At 42.4% G+C, this 21,266-nt stretch overlaps 1 protein-coding gene across 1 annotated transcript in view; it reads left to right on the top strand.

The window, feature by feature from the left end:
- The window catches only part of LOC134805094 (uncharacterized), a 91,562-nt gene that overhangs the window by 41,641 nt on the left and 28,655 nt on the right, over positions 1-21,266 (top strand). The window contains exons 34-53 of the mRNA XM_063778384.1: positions 308-354; positions 743-875; positions 1,011-1,111; positions 1,455-1,625; positions 2,031-2,152; positions 6,728-6,890; positions 7,405-7,540; positions 8,031-8,159; positions 8,913-9,035; positions 9,175-9,322; positions 9,645-9,763; positions 15,592-15,691; positions 15,902-16,115; positions 16,363-16,540; positions 16,900-17,042; positions 17,794-17,932; positions 18,219-18,342; positions 18,880-18,989; positions 20,106-20,287; positions 20,746-20,892. Coding sequence (XP_063634454.1) covers positions 308-354; positions 743-875; positions 1,011-1,111; positions 1,455-1,625; positions 2,031-2,152; positions 6,728-6,890; positions 7,405-7,540; positions 8,031-8,159; positions 8,913-9,035; positions 9,175-9,322; positions 9,645-9,763; positions 15,592-15,691; positions 15,902-16,115; positions 16,363-16,540; positions 16,900-17,042; positions 17,794-17,932; positions 18,219-18,342; positions 18,880-18,989; positions 20,106-20,287; positions 20,746-20,892 — 2,729 coding nt within the window. The remainder of the gene's footprint in view (positions 1-307; positions 355-742; positions 876-1,010; positions 1,112-1,454; positions 1,626-2,030; positions 2,153-6,727; positions 6,891-7,404; positions 7,541-8,030; positions 8,160-8,912; positions 9,036-9,174; positions 9,323-9,644; positions 9,764-15,591; positions 15,692-15,901; positions 16,116-16,362; positions 16,541-16,899; positions 17,043-17,793; positions 17,933-18,218; positions 18,343-18,879; positions 18,990-20,105; positions 20,288-20,745; positions 20,893-21,266) is intronic.

The following is a 21,266-nucleotide window of genomic DNA, read 5'->3' as shown; positions in this document are numbered from 1 at the left end:
CGTAACTGTAAGTATGTAAACAATGTCTACCACCCTGCCACTAACTAATTGATGACGTCACAAATGGCGTGCGAGGCGTTTTCGCGCGAGGTTTAAACTAGCTATAATAAAATGCAATTATTTATGTTAAATCTTATGAGTATAGCTGAAATATTGTGTTTTTCGGAACCAATACAAGTGTACCGACAATAATAAAAGGGATTTCAAAATTTGTCATCAGGCCTATTGTTCCCAGCGATTTTAAATTCTTGCTTGTTTTGTATATATGAATTTTATTTTATTAAAGTACACAAACTTGTGCTTTCAGGTCGGCAAAGTATCTATCAATCCGCACCCGGAAAATCCTATTTGTCGGTAAGAATTATTTTTAACATTTGATTATTAATTTTAAACAATATATAACTTGCAAAAAGCTAAACAAATGTGTACTTATTGCAAATAAGCTCAAAAATTCAATGTGTTTATTTATTGATCATTAATGGGCGGACGACGGATGCAATATACGTCTTATTACGAAGCATTACGTATATCGTTTGACATGATTTTGACGTATATTGCATCCGTCGTCCGCCCATTATTGATCATGAACTAAATAACAATCTTACTTATTTTTAAGTAATACCATAGATATAGAGATAAATTGGTTTATTACATCTTAAAAATATATTTTTTTTTTGTTTATATGAATATACTTTTTACGGGTATTTGTTTGGTTGCATAATCAGATAAAATGTGTTTTTAGACAATCCGTTACCACTGGATTGGATGGCTCTTGGAACTCTACCGGAGGCAGCCCGGAAGGCCGGCAGTACGAGGTCAACGTCAAACACGTCGCCATACAGTCCGCACAGCTCCAGCAGATTATCAAACAAGAAGTCAGTATTTATTACCCTTACCAGACGGCCACTTAACTCACGTTTCGTGGCGGAGGCGTTATTATTATTGAAATATACATTTACTAACTACTTTCTACATCTGACAAAGGTTTAAACAATCATGTTTGTGCGCAGGAGGCAAGAGAAATCTACAACAAAGGCACCGGTAGTGAGAACCCGGCTGTGAAGTGGTCTCAACCGCCTGTTTCGCCCGTCGTGACAGCTATTCTCCATCAGTAAGTTTTATTTTATACAAAAGTAAAGTCTCTTCAGATGTTTTACACGAACAGTGCTGTTCCTATCAGTTACAAATTAAACCAGTTTATGATCGATGGCGCCCTTGAACCGGGATTTAAGTTACATGTTATGACGCATATTCACATTGCTGTTAATGTAAATTCGGCTCTGAATCTCTATTGTTTTTCAAAACTAAGGAAAGAAAATGAAACTCCTATATTTTAGTAAATATTACGCCACCTTGCTCTCTTTCCATCTAATTTACATGCTTATGAGTATAGAAGGATTTAGTGTATGATGATAGATAAGGCTATGTGTATAGTATTCCAACAAATATTCCAGTGTGGACATAAGCTGCATTCTGGCGCCGGCGCTGTTCGTGAACGGCACACTGTCGTGCGGGCCGGCGGTGGAGCTTAACCTGGCCTCCGACTGCGCATTCGAGATCAGCCTGGAGCAGCTGAAGCTCGTGCAGTGCTTGCTCTCTGAGGCCAGCTCTTCCACGAGCTCTAGGTACATTCCATACTCTCTGTTACATCACGTGATATTTAATTACTTACTACTATAGCATCTAGCCGCCCAGTGGCCTGTAAAAATGCTTTCTATTCCATTGTAAATTGAATCTTTATTTTGACACATCAAAATTGCTCTTGTCTTGACAATTTTTTATTTATGGGCGGCTAGCTGTGGGCTAGCTAGAGGATAAACCAATACAGAGTGAATTAGGCCGCTACGGCTTTTTGTAGCGGCATGCATGCGATTCAGTCCCGTTACAGTGCCAGTGACGCTTATTAAGTAAAGGTCATTAACACTAAGTTCAACTTCTATACACAATATCATCGTCCACGATATTAACTGACAATTCGTAAATCTTATTGCAAAGATATACGGAGTAAAATAATTTTAATTTATTTTTAGTGAGGATTCTATTCCTTCAATGGTCTCCACAGTCGCCGTGTGTCCATATGCGGCTTTATTTTTGAACCCGAAGCAAACGCCTGAGACTACGATACAATATAGTAACGCGACATTCTTTAAAGGTATTATATATTTACTTCTTTATAATAATATCAATTGGTTTCCGGAACCCTTTTATCATATTAAATCCATATTAATTCACACGAAGCGCTTTGCTTCTTCTTTCCTTATGCGCACTGCCAAGGAATGGAATTCCTTGCCAGCGTCTATATTTCCGTGCTCTTATAACCCGGCAACCTTCAAATCAAGAGTGAACAGGCACCTTCTGGGCGAGCTCACTCCATCGTAGGCCACGTCTACGCCTCGGCTAGTCCGTGGCCATGAGTAAGCCCATTCATAATACTAAAAAAATATTATAAAGGCGAAAGTGTGTCTGTCTGTCTGTTACCCATTCGCGCTTAATCCGCTGAACTGATTTAGTTGATATTTGGTATAGAGATAGTTTGAGTCCCGGGGAAGGACATAGGATAGTTTTTATGTCGGAAATCATCCCTGAAGAGAGTGCAAACGGGGGTGGAATTGAAAGAGTTAATTAATTGCCTAATAATTGAAGTAAGCAATGCGCGAATTGAATTATTGCTATTACCATTATCCAATCGCTATTTATACCAGGGACCATACAACCGGTTTTAATAAATACCTGTAAAAAAGTGTCAAACGAATAGTGGTTAAAATGTAATACCTCTATTCGAATTAGAGGTATTGTTGTCATTCCGCTTTTGTCTTTATCCCTATGTGCACACTATTTACATAATGAAATACCAGTATTCAATACCAGTGATTGGGCTGTCTTTAGCATGTCATGGGCTTAATTCGTTATGGCTGATATTTGCTTGTAATTTCATACCCAATTTTAAGGACAGTAGACCTTATTAACCTTAAATACGGTAGGGCTTCTGTCAAATTCAAATAGAATCAATCAAAATACATACATATGTACGTTAGTACAATTCAATTTTATTTCTAGTACTTAGAGTTCATAGTCTTTTGTCATTATTCTTTATGTTTATCTGGAATATTAACACATTCAATACCACTAAGTGCTACGGGTTACGCACGTAGCGCGTAGCCACGGTTTCGTCGTATGTAGCGCGTAGTCGCTACGAACAGTGTACCCGACAGTCGGGTTCTTGGTGTTGAATGTGTTAAAGAACATTCGCTACTTAGATTCTACTGTGATGACCATTTTGGAATCCACGATGTCTGCCGTGCACATTGTCATAAAAGTCGTCACGGATGTCGATTTATAGGTTTTAGGGAGTACAGAATTCGAAAATGATGACCATTTTGGAATCCCAGATGGCGGCCACGCACTTTGTCATAAAAGTCGATATGGATGTCCATTTATAGGTTTTAGGGAATGAAGAATTCGAAAATGATGACCATTTTGGAATCCAAGATGTCTGCCGTGCACTTTGTCATAAAAGTCGTCACGGATGTCCTTTTATAGGTTTTAGGGAGTGCCGATTTCGAAAATGATGACCATTTTGGAATCCAAGATGTCGGCCGTGCACTTTATCTTAAAAGTCGTCACGGATGTCAATTTATAGGTTTTAGGGAGTGCAGATTTCGTAAATGATGACCATTTTGGAATCCAAGATGTCTAAAACCTATAAATCGATATCCTATGTGGAGGGAAGTACGAGGAAAGGAAAACCGAGGAAAAGGTGGATGGACTGTGTGAGAGATGATATGAAACGAACGCAAGTGAATGATGAAATGACGGGCGACAGAGAGGTGTGGAAGAGAAAGACATGCTGCGCCGACCCCAAGTGAATGGGACAAGGGCAAGAGAATGATGATGAAAAACGTATTAAAAAACAAAATCTTTTTTTAATTGTAAGGCTTTAGAACTTTAATTAACATTACAAATAACATGTTTTTGAACATAAGACTAGCTACATAAATTATTTTTAGAAAATTATAAAAAATACATTTTATTCATATAAATAAATATATCACAAGTATTTATATTGTATAATTTTAAATAATTTATATTCCAAAATAGGCAATTTATGTATTCATTAATTTTTTTGGGTTTTTTCAATGTTAAATCATATTAACAATATTGTACTCTTATTATCAGTTTAAACCCGCATCTTCTTTTATCTACTGCATAACTTGGTATTTATATCATATTATAAAATTGCTGGCTTATCAGTGAGCTTAATTTTTATGATATATTACTTTTTTTTTGATAATTTGATTCATTGCATAAGTTTGTATTTTTGTTGTTTTATAAATTAACTTTAAAAATAGCTATAATGATTTAAATCCATATATATATCGTTTAATAGCTAAACATTAATATATAATCAGTGTGCAAGACCCCTACTTGTAATGCATGTCATAAGTTACAAAATGTTAGGTATCGGGTCCGGTGACTACCCAATGGTATAATTATTAATTGCTGTAATTATATACATCAATTAATATAATATTATCAAAAAACATAAGGCCATTACGATAGTGAGCCAGTACCGTAGCCTATGGTCGCTTAAAACTTAATATATGTTGCTTGTTTAAATACTTTGTTTTAACACGACTAACATGCAATTACAGACTCTAAGTTGCACGATTTACATTATTAGATAATAAAAATAAACATTTGTATGTTCTAAGTTCTAAGTGACCTAAATTTTGCCTACTTCAGTCAAAATGTTATTTAAAACTAACCATCCTCTAGTCTGAAAAAAATTGTCATATCTTCTTCTACATTTATTCTACATTTATAAGGTAGACATTATATAGTGTTAGAAGACATAGAGAACGTTTTTCAAACATACAGCTTAATTTCATAATGAATTATAGCAAAATAACTAGAAAAGTTTCTGAGAACCGTCATCACCATACACATGAAATCATCACCGGTCGTCATTTTTTCCCGGTGATGATGGGTATGGTGTTGACGATTTGAGAGTTTCTTGTTTTTATTTCTAGAATACGAATAATAGTAGTTAATGTCTATGCTACACAATAAACTTCATGTAGTTTGCCATTCATTTCAATAATTATTTCTAATATATCATTTGTAACTTTTTTAAACCAAAGCATAACGGTGATGATGCTCTGTTGTGACAAACTACGTTTTACAAATTTGTTCGTAATATTTCTCACGATTCAATGATGTGACTTTATAGTGAAATCATTTTTGGCATTCTATATTAAAGTGAAAAATAGGGCAAGGACCTTTAGCGGTATTTCGTTGTTCATACACGGAGATAAGCTCACATTGACATTACCATGACGGTGTTGACGAATATTCGTGACAAAATTTTAAATATTTTTAAATGTACTTTCTCGGTGAAGGAATTATTGCATATTTTTTCATGTGTTTAACAACAACATGGAAAAGATATAAGTAAAAGAAAAATCGCAATCGTACGATAGGTATGCTATAATTTGCACTGCAAACAAAAAGGTTCAGATTTTTCCGGTAGACGGTGATGACTTTAGACACATAAAACATTTTATATAAAAAAAACTATTAAGTTATTGGAGATGGTAATTGAAGGAACATGAAGATAATAGTTCTTAAAAACATATAAAAAATTTGCAACTCGCACAACCTACTAGTTTTTTTTATAAAGACCGAACCATAAGTTTTCGCAGGATTTTGAAATCCACCCTTATGACTAAGTGCACGGCAGACATCTTGGATTCCAAAATGTTCATCATTTTCGAAACCGGCACTTCCTTCTTTTTCGTACAAAAATGAACCCCTGTCAATTTTCAATCGAGATTTAATCGAAAATTTATTCGACACCAGTTGCGAATTATCTTTTCGCACGTGTATTGTGCAACGTTTTTCAGTAGGTACATATGGCATATGGTATGGTATATGGTAGGTTCAATTTTCGACAAACGTACGTATTGTGTACGTGCGTTTGTCGAAAATTTAAAGGGCCATATGTACTGTAAAAATTGTACAATCCATTCGGTCGTGTTTTAATTTATCGCCACTCGTTGCGAATTTTCTACTTTTTGGCACTTGTATCGTAAATAACAAACTAACTGCGTGTGCTATCAAAATCGTTGCAGACTTGTCTTGGTCTAACTCTATTAACGTCCTGTATAAAAAAACGCACCGGCCTTCATAGAAAAATTACAACCGAATAAATAACCTCTTTGTCGCTTTATATCAAATTACCTAATCTTTCAAAGTGCAAAATATTATTACATTTAAACGATACGGCTAAACACCACACATTTTTGCAGAAATAAACACTCGAGTATGTTGACACTGACAGTGACAGGTATTACCGGTAATGGCTTTAGGAATAAAATATCAAATAGAGGTATTCGTTGTCAACTGGCTAAACCAATAATATTCTTGAATACCGGTATTTTTATACCTCTATTCGGAGCTTTAGCGAAATAAATACCAAAATTCAATTTTAACCGGTTATACCTCTATTAAAACCGGTAGTCTTCAATACTAGTAACGGTCCCTGATTTATAACTACTTTAGCTGCTGTCACTAATTCCACGCAGACGAAGTCGCGGGCAAAAGCTAGTATATTTATATTTAAGAATATCCATGGATTTATATTCAGTTAACTATAACTCCTCGTAAAGATTAAAGATGTAACTTTAAACAAAAATATGTATGTATATGTGTGATATCTCTTAACTAGGTGTTGCTGAAATGCAATTGATCGACGAGTCAAGCAACACCGGTAAATCCGATCGAGGGTTTACAACCGATTCAGGTATAGACGTGGCCACATCAATGTCAAGACTGAAGCTAGACAGGCCGCCTTCAAAGAAAAACCTCAGCGTCGCCTTTGCCGAGGAAATGTAAGACATCATTCCTAAGGGTCGCTTGCACCAGTCTGTCACTAACATTTTACTGTAACTTTTTACTGTGCGGTTGTAATGCAATGTGGTTGGTGCAACTAGCCCTAAATATACCTTTGTATGTACAGTCAGCTGAGGAAGATTACGAATTTCAAAATGATGTGAATACAACATAATTGCTAAAAGTATTTGATTGTGTGCAATTTTGAACAAATCGGCCGCTTAAACACTTTTTTTTTGCTGAGTGCAGGACAGGTCTAGCGAAAAAAAACTTTGTTACTGAAAGTATTTTTTACATGGGAAAGCTTTTCCATATACCATGGGAAACTAATATTAGCTTCGCGTGAAATGCTTAATGGGGCTAGATTAGTCGTTGATATAATAGTGCGCGCTGTGGCATAAATTTAAATAACTCCGACGAGAAGTAATTAGTGTTTCGAAAGGCACCAGCGACGCTACTGTCGTACGTAAATGCCCAACATTTTACTTGACAATTGAACCGATATTTTTTCAGAATTGATGTGTCAGAATATCTGGAGGTGTTTGTGACAATGGGCGAGATCGAAATATCGCTTTATATGGAAGATGACAATAGCCCCGCTGCAATTGATTTGAGGCCGCCTCCCAAACCTGAGCAAAATACGGAAGAGGTAACGAATAACACTTTAAGCAAAACTTTTATTTATCCTAGCTATATACTATACGGGTACACGCGTCTTCTATTCTAGATCACATTATTAACTATAATAACACACGAAAAATATCAAATGAGAATCCCCTAAGGCGTATAACTGAAAAGAGGAATTTTTTGGTCCTTTCATAAATGGATTGCTTTTTTAATTATCATGATTGTTTTGTTACCTAATATATACCGATAAACTCACTAAAGCTGGCACTGAATGTCAGTGAAAGTCTCGGTAGATTTGTTCAAACCCCACGCCAGTTTTTATTAATTAACTACATACTATCAGTTTTAATAGTGTTCGCAATTTATATGAAAATACAGTTGAATAATCATATTTGCTTAAGATTTAGATCGCCAATACATTCACATCACGCCCTTTCAGTCAGTAAGTTGTCATTACTACTAACATTTATTGTTATTTTTTGTTATCACAATGCGTACTTCTATCTATTTAGGACACGGCCGATTCAGAAAAAGACGCCGACCAACTGGAGGGAACTTCAGCATCTGAACTAAAGTCGACGGCTAGCCAAATGAGTATTACCCACGGGGTTAGGCTTTTGGACACAAAACTTGACATGCACGTAATGTCTTTGTTTAATATTATTTATTATTTTAACTTATTTCTTGATATTATGTTTTGATAGCGTCACGTATGACAGGAATGCTCACCCACTTATACCCCTGTTTTGCAAAGGGACGTTTAAAGTCAGAAAATATACCTATGTGATTTTTTTTGACGAAAAAGGGGTATGTAAGTATTTTTTTTATTGTTTAGCGTAGCTTGTTGCTAAAAAGGTTGGAAAACTCTGACTGTCGCCTTAATATTTTCTTCTTATTAATTACGTTTCATTTAAAACAATAGTTTCCATTGCTATCAAGCAGACTGAATATACGAGTATCGCAGTACTTCACTTGTGGCTAATGCCGAGGGACGCTGTCATGTTTACTGATGTAATGTAACAGATCAGATAATTATGATATTTAAACAAATACGGTATTGCTACGTGACGGTGATTGAAAAAGGAAAAAAAAACCTGGCCGCAAACCTTTTCTATTGCAATGAGGTATACGAATGAAACTTACACTCAAATAATGATCTATTCATGGTGATAATGATAACGGGCCTGTCGGCCATTAGGTAGATGTCTTCACACTTCGTTTTATCCTTATGCTTAGCACAACCGTAAGTGTATATTAAAACTATTATGGATGTGGATTTTATCGCACAAAAACATGGTACACAATGAAATAAGTTTCCTTAATGCTCATACGGTTGTTATGCTAATGATTTTTCAGGTATGAGCATATTTGTAATCCGGACACGTTGTGTGCAGGCTCAGCAGGCGTTGCACCTGCCCCGTGCTAGGCTGACTTCCGGCAAGTTGCCACTGCTGCACATTTCTTTACACCAGCCCAATTTGTACTACTGGAGGAAGAAAACACGGAAAAATGTACAGGTGCGAATAACAATGATGTTATTATTGAATATTGGCTTGCTTTGTTTTGATACCTTGAATGGATGAAATTGATCAAACATGCCATCGCATGACATCTCTCAGTTGTCTATAAATTTACTGTTACTTAAACACGTTATAGGTGTCACTGTTTAACGCGTGGATTGGGCTGGGAGCGGGCGAAAAGGATGGCAGTCAGCCGCTATTATCCACGGCGAAAGGGACGCCGGACCCGGTGACCGACATACCGCCGGCGCTCGCCACTGTCAAGATTGTTATGCCGACTGGTGGTACAGTCTATGTTCTATATGACTTAGGTGTTACTTCTTAACGCGTGAATTGTGCTGTGCAGAGGAGAAGGATGCCAGTCGGCCGCTATTATCCACGGCGAAGGAAACCACCAACATACGACATATCGCTGGTGCTCGTCACTGTCAAGACTGTCATGCCGACTGGTGGTATAATCGAAGTTATATAAAATACGACGTTGGGTGTCGCATTTTAATTCATCGATTAGTCTGAGAGCGCTGGGCATTATGTGTAATACTCGTACTTGGTAATATATCTCACCCCTTCCTGCATATAAATATGAATAGGTGGTTTGTTTGACAGGCAGCGGGCCAAGCAACTACAGCGGCGTCAAAGGATCCGCGACCGTGGACGTGGAGCGGCCGGTGCTGCTGGGACTCTCTGCGGATACTCTGCGCCGGCTAACACTCATCAATCAACTGGTAATTCTACTACGACTGGTTAAAGGGTAAATTTGTCGTTGGAGCTTTAAATGCTGTGGTCGCGTTTTTATAAACTAGAACTAAAAACGGGAAACCAAAAAGTTTGCCCATCTAAGCTTGGCTTTGCATTAAAAGCACAAACGATTGGCCCGATTGGGTACCAGATATTTATTTTTATTTATTTTATTTACATGGAGAACCAACAGCTATAACTATGCTAATAACAACATCAATAGTGACACAGAGCCAATGATAGGATCTCACATATAGCAACATGTTAATATTTAACATTAAGTTAAATAGTACGCACAATGTTACATGGGCACATGCAATAATATGTTGGCAACATTATGTATTAAATACTAAAACTAATTACTTAAGTTGGATCAACTTACACAATCAATATTTCAATGACTACCTAACAATATATATTATGTGTTCCGTTCCACGTCGGATATCTTCATTCATTGAGAGAGCAACGCGATCGTTGACCGATAGATGCCGCTAGCGTCTATGTAGTCGCTCCGCCCCACGCCGTAACGTAGTTCCGCTTCCTCCCTGCCAACCATTGCTCGCTTCACGCTGCTCGCCGCCACCATGTCATTGTTTCGTCGACCGTCTGACCGATGGTCCGCAATTTTTTTTTTTTTGCGTATATTTTTGCAGCATGGTGCTTTAACATTTCCGATCCAAGGCTCGGTCGATTAAATAGTGAGATATAGCAGAGATCGCTACTATTAGTCTTTTGGCGGTCTCGCGATCGAAGTCATCGAACGGTGCTTTTCGATTCTACCCACTTTTTTCTTGCTAAATTAATTTTCACATTCCATGCTGCTAAAATCGTTACCGTTAACTCGCATTTTCGAGATCGAAGTAGGAAGTGCGTCAGTGGTTTTCGTTAACAAGTGGTAACGCAAGTCGCTCCGCATCGGAGAGGGAACGTGCGGTCATCGTGCCGGCGGCGGCGGGGGCGGCGCCCGGGCGGCGCGGAGGCGGAAAGCCTGCGCGCGCCGCTGTCGGGTGCCGCGCTTCGCCGATAAGGAGGTTTGGATTGTCTTGAACCATCCGGTGAGCCGGTTTAGTGATATTCTAGTTTTATTGGCGTTCAGAAGTTACTTCGACACTAAAAGACGGTTCTCGGGCAGGTCGTATTAACCTGGGAGTACCTCGTGTCGTTAGTTGCGACGCGACAGGGGCTCAGGGGAGGTCGGCCACCGCGCGCCGGCGCCGTCGACTTTCTTCTGCTGTCGTCCAAGGTGACCCCGAGACGCCGCGACGCTGCGGGCCGGAGCCCGAGGTGTCGCGGTGCGGGGTCCGCGGGACGCCCACTCCTGTTGCGGACGCTTCCAGTCTGCGAGAGCAGTCGCGGTGCGAATGCTTCCAGTCCGCGAGAGCAGTCGCGGTGCGGACGCTTCCAGTCCGCGCCCGCTCCTGTTGCTGCAGTCGCGGTGCGAACGCTTCCAGTCCGCGAGAGCACGCCCGCTCCTGTTGCTGCAGTCGCGGTGCGGACGCTAGTCCGCGGGACTCCGAGAGACGTCACACGCCCGCTCCTGTGGCTGCGGGCGCTTCCAGTCCGCGGGACTCCGAGAGACGTCACACGCCCGCTCCTGTGGCTGCGGGCGCTTCCAGTCCGCGGGACTCCGAGAGACGTCACACGCCCGCTCCTGTGGCTGCGGGCGCTTCCAGTCCGCGGGACTCCGAGAGACGTCACACGCCCGCTCCTGTTGCTGCGCTTCTGCGTCCCGACTGCTCGAGTGGAAGGAAGGTAAGTTACGTGGAAGCAGAAACGCATCGCCGCGTTGGCTGCCGTCCGTCATGACGTCGCTGGTGACCTACGCGCCGGTGGTGGCCACCACGATGGCGCCGCCGAGGGCAGCAGTGTCGCCGTGATGATAAGTGCTACGAGCCAGCCATCGGCCCGGCGCCTATCGAGCTGGCCGCCACGACGGCGCCTCTCGCCTCACGCACCTGAGCCTGGCTACGGTGGCCGACGCACCAGTGCCTCCCGAGCTGGCCGCCACAATGGCGCCTCTCGCATCACGCACCGACGCCTTCCAAGCCGGCGGCGGCGGCCGCCACAACGGCGCCGCCCGCCACGATGGCACCACCGCCTTGCGCACTTGCGCCTCGATCTGGCCGCCACGATGGCGCCTCTCGCCTCACACCAGTGCCTCCCGAGCCAGGCGGCGGCCGCCTCACGCACCGGTGCCTCCCGAGCTGGCCGCCACGATGGCGCGTCTCGCCTCACGCACCGGCGTCTCCCGAACCGGCGGCGGGGGCCGCCACGATGGAGCCGCCCGCCTTACGCTACAGCGCCTCTAGAGCGGGCCGCCACGACGGGTCCTCGCCTCACGCACCAGCGCCTCCCGAACCAGTGGCGGCCGCCATGATAGCGCCGCCCGGCCTCACGCACCGGTGCCTCCCGAGCCGGCCGCCACGATGGCGCCTCTAGCTTCACGCACCGGCGCCTCCTGAGCGGCGGCGGTTGCCATGATGGCACCGACAATCACGTCGATGCTGTCCACCGATGCTGCAACCACGACGATCGTCCCTTGCAATGGCGCCCATGTTCTGTTCGCAAGAATACCACCGCGAACTTACCTGCCGCCGATCAGTTTTGTCCTGTCCACATGGTCCCATTGAGGTACGCAGGCGCCTATAGCTATGGTGCCACAGCACGAACAGACCGCTAAGCTCTTGTTTTCGGTTAAGGAATCCTCCGGCGACTGCAGAAAAGGTCGTAAGGAGCTTCGTCCTGCGTGGCTCGACTGCCCGGAGTTGAAAGCGGTAAGATATGTCGATACTCAGAGGAAAATACGTCGCGTTCCCGGGCTTCATAAAGGTGCTGATCGACGAGGAGCCGTGCCGCTTCGAGGTTCCTACGACTTCTCGAGGCCATGGAGTGATCCAACCGGAGAACATCTAGCGACAAGTCCCTGTGCGACCGCTCAAAACCGAGGTGAAAGGCATCGAAAAGGTCTGCAGACTTCACAAAATTATCTTTGCTTGCCCGCGCTCTCCAGCTTAAGTTCCGTCTTACAAAGTCTTTCTCGTGCGCCAAGCCCATAATAAACAAAATGGGATAAATAAACCCGCTGCGCCTGAACAAGCTTGAGTTTCCGGTGCTAAGGGGCCAGGAGGACTCCAACAGTTTACATCTGTCTGTCTTCGACTTTATCGAAACAGTTTTGTTACGCAAGCGCCAAAATCGATTTTAGACTTGATTTCATTAGTTCGATTTCCTTAAAAGCATGCGACCATACCCCTATACTAGCTCGATATAGGGTGTTTTTTCGGATAAAGCGAATTAAACTATCACGCTCCTAGACATCACGTGGGACACGCGACACAACACCCCGATTGAAAGTTTTTTTTTTTCGCGACATACAGGCCTGCCTTGCTGCCGAGTTTCTCGCAGAAATGAGACTCAACGCCTCCTGTTCAGTCTCAAACTCGCAAACTTTAGTTCATGGAGGAAGGTGACACCTTCGCAGTCCTCAGCAACACGAAGCCTCGCGCCACTTCCTCCCTCATCTTATGCAAGCAGTCCGTTACAATCTCCAATATTGGTAGACAATGTACGAGGTAAGACCCTTTCAGTGAAGAGTAACCGTTAACGGGCCACATCTGCAGCGCTGACGACAGAAGTGTAAACATACAACCGCACCACTACAGTATACATAAAACGACGGCGACACTACATCCCCTCCGTTACCACGGCTGTCGCAAAAACTGCTGATGCCAGCAGATCGTCTACAGGTCGCGCTGGTTCCTTACTACTTACCAGGTCGGTACAACCCCCGAGGGCGACGGTTTATCAAGAAGTCACTACGCGCCCGAGTGGCAGCTACGCCCAGAAGCCGCCGAGACTATCTTCGCCTGATAGGCGCCTTGTTGGCCAGCCTCCGCTTTCGAGAGTCTTCGCACTATGTCACGGTATTTCTTAACATACTCTGAACTGCTACCACGTCGCGTCTGGCAGCTGCCGGTGATACGACTTGGTATGGATGTCTCCACCTCCCAGCCTAATCTGTTTACTGTGACGGCGTGATAAGGAGAGCCTTCACGCAGCTGTGGTAAGCTTGCAATTTACTGGCGGTCCTGTGAACACAGCATCAGACCGCCCTCTCTTACGAGTCAACGACCTTAAGAATGAGGCGTAGCTCCTGTCAGATAGGACGCTCCAACACCGAGCTGGCGAGATCAGGAGTGACGTCCGCTGTGATGTACCTACTGGCGTGACTGGCGCATGAATGCAACATGCCAAGGGCTAACGCTACGTAGCGAACGAGACGCAACTGTCACTGTCTCACTAATATGGAGGAACCTGGTATTCCCGGTTCCGGTACTATGTTTGTATTGAAAACCAGTAACGGGAGCACTCCCTAGATCGTCCCCTTCTCTAGGCCGCCTGTACACCCACAATGTAGAAATGGTCTTCATGGTGCATCAAAAATAAGATCGACTGCCAGGTACCTCTAATACCCAGTGAAGTAGCTAGCTATCTCAGACATCTATTTCTATTGTCCATGTTAGCTTTCAGAATGATACTTGTTCATAAGCCTGTAACAAGTGCTGTATGTGAACCACTATCGGACACTATGCCTTCTTCCAACGCCATTAATAGCGAAACCAGCGCCACCCAAACCACCAGCTTGGGACGCGAGAAATCTACTTGCCCTAATTTGAATAGCCCTACAACGTTAGGTACGTTAGAAGAAGTACGATAGAAGAGCTGCCGCACATTTGCTGTTGGCATCAGACCGCAGGGTCAATGACCTTAGTCTACTACACTGTAGCCCGGGTAATTGCATAGTTAATTTTCACGCTATTATTTTGTGTCCGAAATTCGGCTCTAAACCAGATAACGTGTCTTACCGACTTGACACTTAGAAGCTCCGGAATAATGTATAGACCCAGTAAGTAGGTAGTCTGGGTACGTCAGCTTGCGAGAATTATACAAATGTTAGGGGACACTGCGCTTATTTATTTCAGCCACAGTCTCATCTAAGCCGGCCTCGCCTACGATTGCTTTCGATCCACGATGTACTCAATAACTATATTGGCTGGAAAACTATCCACTTAGCGATATTTTGGCTTAAGTTAATTGGGATCATGACTCGCCGAGATTCTGCGGTTCGGATGCGATTTCGAATGAGAAATCTCTCAAACCAGTTTAACGTCAGATTCGAACCTGGGATTACAATTTAAATTCTCAATTTCCTGTAATGCATCATTATAACGAGTCACTGTGATTTCATGGGTTGCAATATGGCGTATATATTTATTCTTTCTCTGAGTTCTATGACAGTAGGTGTAGCCCTAACGCTTGCGCGCCCGCTGACTCGCCACCAGGAGATAATAAACAGGTCTCAATGAAGATATCCGACGTGGAACGGAACACATAATATAAAAATTTTACCTTCCAATAAAATTGGTATTATGTTTCCTTCCACGTCGGATATCTGAGTAATGCCTTCCTGGCAGGCTACTAGGCTACTTTTATGCCGACGGTACTTCTCCTCAACAATGACATGGTGGCGGCGAGCAGCGTGAAGCGAGCAATGGTTGGCAGGGAGGAAGCGGAACTACGTCACGGCGTGGGGCGGAGCGACTACATAGACGCTAGCGGCATCTATCGGTCAACGATCCCGTTGCTCTCTCAATGAATGAAGATATCCGACGTGGAAGGAAACATAATACCAATTTTATTGGAAGGTAAAATTTTTATATTTTTACATACGAGTAGCAAACAGCAAAATATATTTCTGTATTTAGGTACTTTTTAATTGTACAGATTAGATGCTAATATTAAATTTGTTTTATAGGTACAAAAAAAACTGCAGAAAAATAGTAAGAAAGGAAATATTACCTTGAGCAACGGCGATCTTCATACACCTCCGTTCCTAAAATTGCGTAAATTCATGGGTGAGCCTTTTTTACTTATGAAAGTGAATGATATGAATTTGTCCGCCAACTACTTGTTTTCCGATTTTTCCCATTGCATTTGAAATCAAATTGCTACTTTGCGTTCTGACACTACTGGGTCTACTCTGGTCTGGTCTGGCTGGTTGATATTCAGTCGGGGGCAGTTTAATTATAAATGGATCGTCTATAGCTCCTTCATTTTTTTTACAGCTAGCCACAACTTGGAGGATATCGTAATCCAAATGAGTCAGCTCGGGGTGACGGGCAACGAAGGCACAATAGGGTGGGACAGCGCATCGCTTCAGATAGGTGCCGCGGCGCGGCCGGAGCGGCTGGTCGCGCGCGCTCTAGTGTCTGCGCTGCTGGTAGCCGCCGGCCCGCCCGGCGACCAGCGCCATGTCCTCCTGCAACCGATGATGCTAGGGTAACTACGTTCTGCATGTGTCAGCTCATATTTTCATCGAAAATTTACATTAATGTTGACATTGGCACACTTGGTCATTGCGATTGCCATGCAGAATTAGTATAGTCTGACTCAATAAGGTCTCTAATACTGAAATGACTCAGAATAGTTATAAATTATTTTGTCTAATTTCTAGAATTCACTGCAACTAGACGTCTCTTCGTATAATGATTTCAATGCGATGAATTCTAAAATTTCTTTTGGTCAGTATGGAATTGGAGTGCAGCTGGGAAGCGTGGCGAAGGGCTGAGGACGGCGTGTCGGCGCGCGAGCCCTCAGTGCGCGTGACCGTAGACCTGGACCGCGTCACGCTGGACGTGCGGCCGGAAGACCTCGCCGCCCTCCGCAGGATACAACTAGCAATGGACACGTCGGCTGATAAACAGGTAAGGTCAACGTGGAGAAGACCGTCTATCAGGTAAGACCGTCTACAATCTCTTTCGTCGCTTCTAAAACGAAGCGAGAGCAGGAGCGAAGCTCTTCCTTTCTGACTGTATCTGAGCGACGTAGATAGAGGTTTTGCCATATGATGGTCTTCCCAACCAAAAATTGTATATACCGGTTTTCTCCACACTGACCTAAATTCTCGTTAGTTGTTTATGCATGGCGTAAATAGAAGAGCTTGCCTGTATTACAAAGTAAAGCGGGATCCATGACTGATTAATTTGATCACCCGCAATTGCGTTTTAGAGGTATATTTGTGTCGATGTAGAAATGTTTTGTTTAATTATTATTGTGTGTCAAGGAGGACGAAAAGGAGTTCCTAGAGCCGCAGGAAGAAAGCAGCGATTATTTGAGGTCTTACTGTAAGCGGAGCATGTCGGAGCGAGCCTTACCCGGCATGGAGTCTGTCGAGGCCTTCGACCAGCATTACAAGGACGACCTCAAGTATATTACACAACATTTTCTTATAATAAATATCATAAAAAATAAATTATTGGCTTTTTAGCCACCCCTTAAATATCTAGTTAGTAGAAAATATGCACGTAAAAATTACGCAAATTTGAACAATATCAGTTTAAAATAAAGTTTAAAATGCCATAATATATCTCCTCTTTTCTCCTCTGTTTATTTGACGCTTTATAGTTACCCGAAGTGCTCAGTATGTGTGACTCTTTATATGGAATTGAATTTATATTTTGCACGTGAGTGAATTATCTTATTTTGCATACATTTGCAAATAATCCACAAACTGTTGTATGTTCAGAGAATGGGAATAAATTTTTATACTCTTGTATAATGATGATAAACCCAGCAGATAGAGTGGTCATCTGGTGCAGTGCCGTCTTAAACTATGCTGCGGCCCTTGGGCACATAATAATTTGGGGCCCTTTTGGAAAGTAAAGAAAGCAAAATTGAACTATTTTTCTACTATGACCTATTTATTATGGGTAATCAAATATACTGTTACTATCTGATCTCGGGGCCCCCTGAGGATGGGGGCCCTGGGCACGAGCCCCGTGTGCCGGTAAAGACGGTACTGCTGACGTGTGTAGTTGACAACCGTAATGTGACCTCGGAGAAACATAAGGGGAATCTTCCTTTGGCGCAGAAGTTCACAGTAATCTTTTCTGCTTTGTTTTGACACTAACGGCTACCCAGACAATGTAACGTCAATAACAGTTATCTATCCTTACAGAAGTGGAGCTTTTAAAATAGTAACCGGGGGCCAGTTCCCGATGGCTTACCAGGTGACGCTGCACGGCGACGCCATGTCCTGGCGTTACCCGCACCCGCGGAACGTCTCTAGGATCACGGTGTTCCCCATACCTGGCATTGTGAGTGTTATCAATGTAGCTTTTCTTGACTAACCTCTTCGTGTGTTTTCGTTGTCATAATTACGTTATACTTATGAAATAGTTATTCAAACAACGAACTATTCCGACGCTGTATTTAAATAATGTATTTGCACCTCGATAATTGCGTATTGTGAAAATATTTTTTTTGTTGTTCTAGACGTTTCATGAAGGGATTTGGACCATTAGTATTGGCTTTTAAAACAATGGCTATAAATAATAAACTTCCGTTATTAAAATCATTGAATTGTTGTATTTTTAATGATAGGACGAAGAAGTGAAATGCAAGTTGGAGTTCTACGATCCGTTATTGAAAAGATGGGAGCCGCATACGTATGTTACTCTGCCTGTATCAGAACCCAACGAAATGAAATTATATGCAGAACCACCAGGTTTGTAATTCTATTTTTTGTTTCAATTAGCAACAATAGTCGTGCAAAGTGTAGAATGTTTCCAATAAGCTGGAAAACTTCTCCGAAAATTCAGGAAAATTTCAATAACAATAAAGTTTCCATTACGAAAATGGAAAATTTACGGGTTTCATACAAAAATGTGAGATATTTCCGAAAGTATTCTATGTCCATATCAAGATCCAAAACTTTTCGTCGGCACATCAGTAATAACATCTACCTAATACCATGTTTTTTAGGGTTCCGTACCCAAAGGGTAAAAACGGGACCCTATTACTAAGAATCCACCGTCCGTCTAGCTGTCTGTCTGTCCGTCTGTCTGTCACCAGGCTGTATCTCATGAATCGTGATAGTTCGACAGTTGAAATTTTCACGGATGATGAATTTTTGTTGCCGCTATAACAGAAAATACTAAAAAGTACGGAACCCTCGGTGAGCGAGTCCGACTCGCACTTGTCTGAGTTGTCTGGTTTTATTTTATTATAAATAGAACCACTGCCCTATTTCTATCCTATTCAGATGCGGTTTTTGCAACATTGTGGCGATTTTGCGCGGATTCTCAAACCAAGCCTCAAAAACGTACCTTCGAGTTCGACATCACCAAGTTTATGCCCAGAGTCGACCCCCTGGTGAGATTTTGTTTATTTCGCGTGTAAATATTGAAAGTCAATCGTCATCATGCATTGAACATTAGAAGTGGGCCGAATATTCGGTAATTATTCGATATTCGGCATATTCAGCACATATTTAATTACACAAACGGGTCTACCGCGATATAATTTCATTGTTTTTACCTTAAATTCCGACGTTTCAGCTGAGTTGTGGTAGACCCGTTTGTGTAATTAAATATGTGTACAAAATGCGACAGTTTAAAATGTTGTATTCAGCACATTTTCAAATGTTCGTATTCGGCCGAATTATTCGGTTGAATTGCCGAATAGGTACTTATTCGGTAAATATTTTTCATCATGTTTGTTTTGTTGCAACACTGTAAAATGAAGGCTCCTCCAGAAGTTTTCAAGTACTCTCTTTTATCAGGTTACGTTTTCCCGTTGTCGTTAACACATCATGAGATGTAAAATCCGTAGGATGTTTTGATTATTTGGACAGTGTGTCATTTGTTTGCGAGTCAATGCCTATTCTATTTCTTAGTTGCCTAGCTGCCTAGGAAGCGATTCATCTTTAGCTTAATTTAATTGAAGCGTTTTCAAATGGTTTATTAGAATGATACAGTTGAGCCGTACAATTCGGCCAATTCGGTTCGGTATAAGATCTGAACCGAATTCGGCAAACTAATACATATTCGGCACATCTCTATTGAACATCCATATAATCGGTTGCAAAGAAGTTTGATTGTTCTATATTTAAGCGGCTAGCGTCTGTTTTAACGCCTACTTCTCCGGTATACTGGTTGGCCCAAATATACGGTGTCAACTTTTTTTTTTAATAATTTTATTACTTACACGTCTTTTACAAAATCTCATTAAAAATCAAAACTATAATCATTCACAATTGAAATAAAATCTTTTTTTCAAAATGTAGTACTTTGATACATAAACGCAAGGCTTTGGTTAAATTATCATCAATATGCACATAAAAAATGACAACGTTTTTTTGGGCCAACCCTTAACTCTGTTGATCCAACTTGCCCTAAATTTTCCTTTGATTTGACCCGGAATACATGTTCCAGGAATCGTAGTAATTAGATGAAAATACCAGGGTTCACGGAGTATTTTCCCGTGCAGGCACCTGGGCGCGACGAGCCGCCAGCGGAGGCGCGCGCGGGCCTCGTCAGCGCCGAGCAACTTTCCAGCGCGCTGCGCGTGGACTCGTACTTCTCGCCGCGCTCCGTGGCGCGTGTTCGCGTCGCGCTGCGCTGCACAGAGCTCGAACTGCATGCGCACAACTCGCTCCCCTCTCTGTCCAGGTAAAGGCGTCGCCTCTAACTTTAAATAAAAATAGCTCGATTTAGCAGCTTTATATAATATATCAGACGGCGTCTTAGAAATATCTTGATTGCTCATTTTACACGAAAGAAGTGCGATAGTTAGTTTATAAATATGTAATGAAACAAACTAATTTTATACAACTAAAACATAAACTGAATGTTAAATGTCGGTAAAATTTCTTAAATTCAGATTTAAACTAGAGTCGGCCGTTACCTGAACGGTAGAATACCCAAAATATTAGTATATTTTGCATGCTACAGTTTGTGTAAGTAGTTTTTAATTATCAGGTAAATGTCATTCCCAATTTTTATCGCTATTCAGCCCGCCATCCCTATTCACCTCGGTTGACGGTATTAAATTTTGTTGTTGATAACAACTCTACGTTTTTTTTAAGTCTACTTGATACTCGGCGGTGACGTAAGATTGTCGGTTGCAGAAAAGCGCGTTCCTTGGAGGGCTACTACGTCTCGCGGCCGCTGATGCGCAGCCACCGCGTGCTGTGCGTGAGCGCGGCGGACACCGTCGCGCAGGCGCTGCTCGGCTCGCGCGCTGGACGCGTACTGCTGCTCGACACCAAACTCTCGTGAGTATAGTGTGCTCTTCTTACGGTCGCTGGAAGGCACTATGTGTCTCGGCCGCTGTTGCGTAGCCACCGCATGATGTGTGTGAGCACGGCAGACACCGTCGTGTACGCGCTGCTCGGCTCGCGCGCCTGTTGCGTGCTACTACTCGATATCAAGCTCTCGTGAATGGGTACCTATAATGATTCTCCGATAAACTTTTAGCAGATCATCGATTCGCTGACAACGATTCGCCGAACATCGTTTCGCAGAGTCATTTATTTGTCAATGTAACTTCTGGTCGACTAACGTTACGTAGTCTCTTGGTTCACATACCGTTCAGTTCGCTTCTGTGTAAATTCGCAGAACTATTATTGGACGATTTCCATTTCGCAGA

Source organism: Cydia splendana, chromosome Z (genome assembly GCF_910591565.1).
Source record: "Cydia splendana chromosome Z, ilCydSple1.2, whole genome shotgun sequence".
Classification (NCBI taxonomy): Eukaryota; Metazoa; Arthropoda; class Insecta; order Lepidoptera; family Tortricidae; genus Cydia; species Cydia splendana.
The sequence above is the reverse complement of the archived record's forward strand: the minus strand, read 5'-3'. Positions and strand labels throughout refer to the sequence as shown.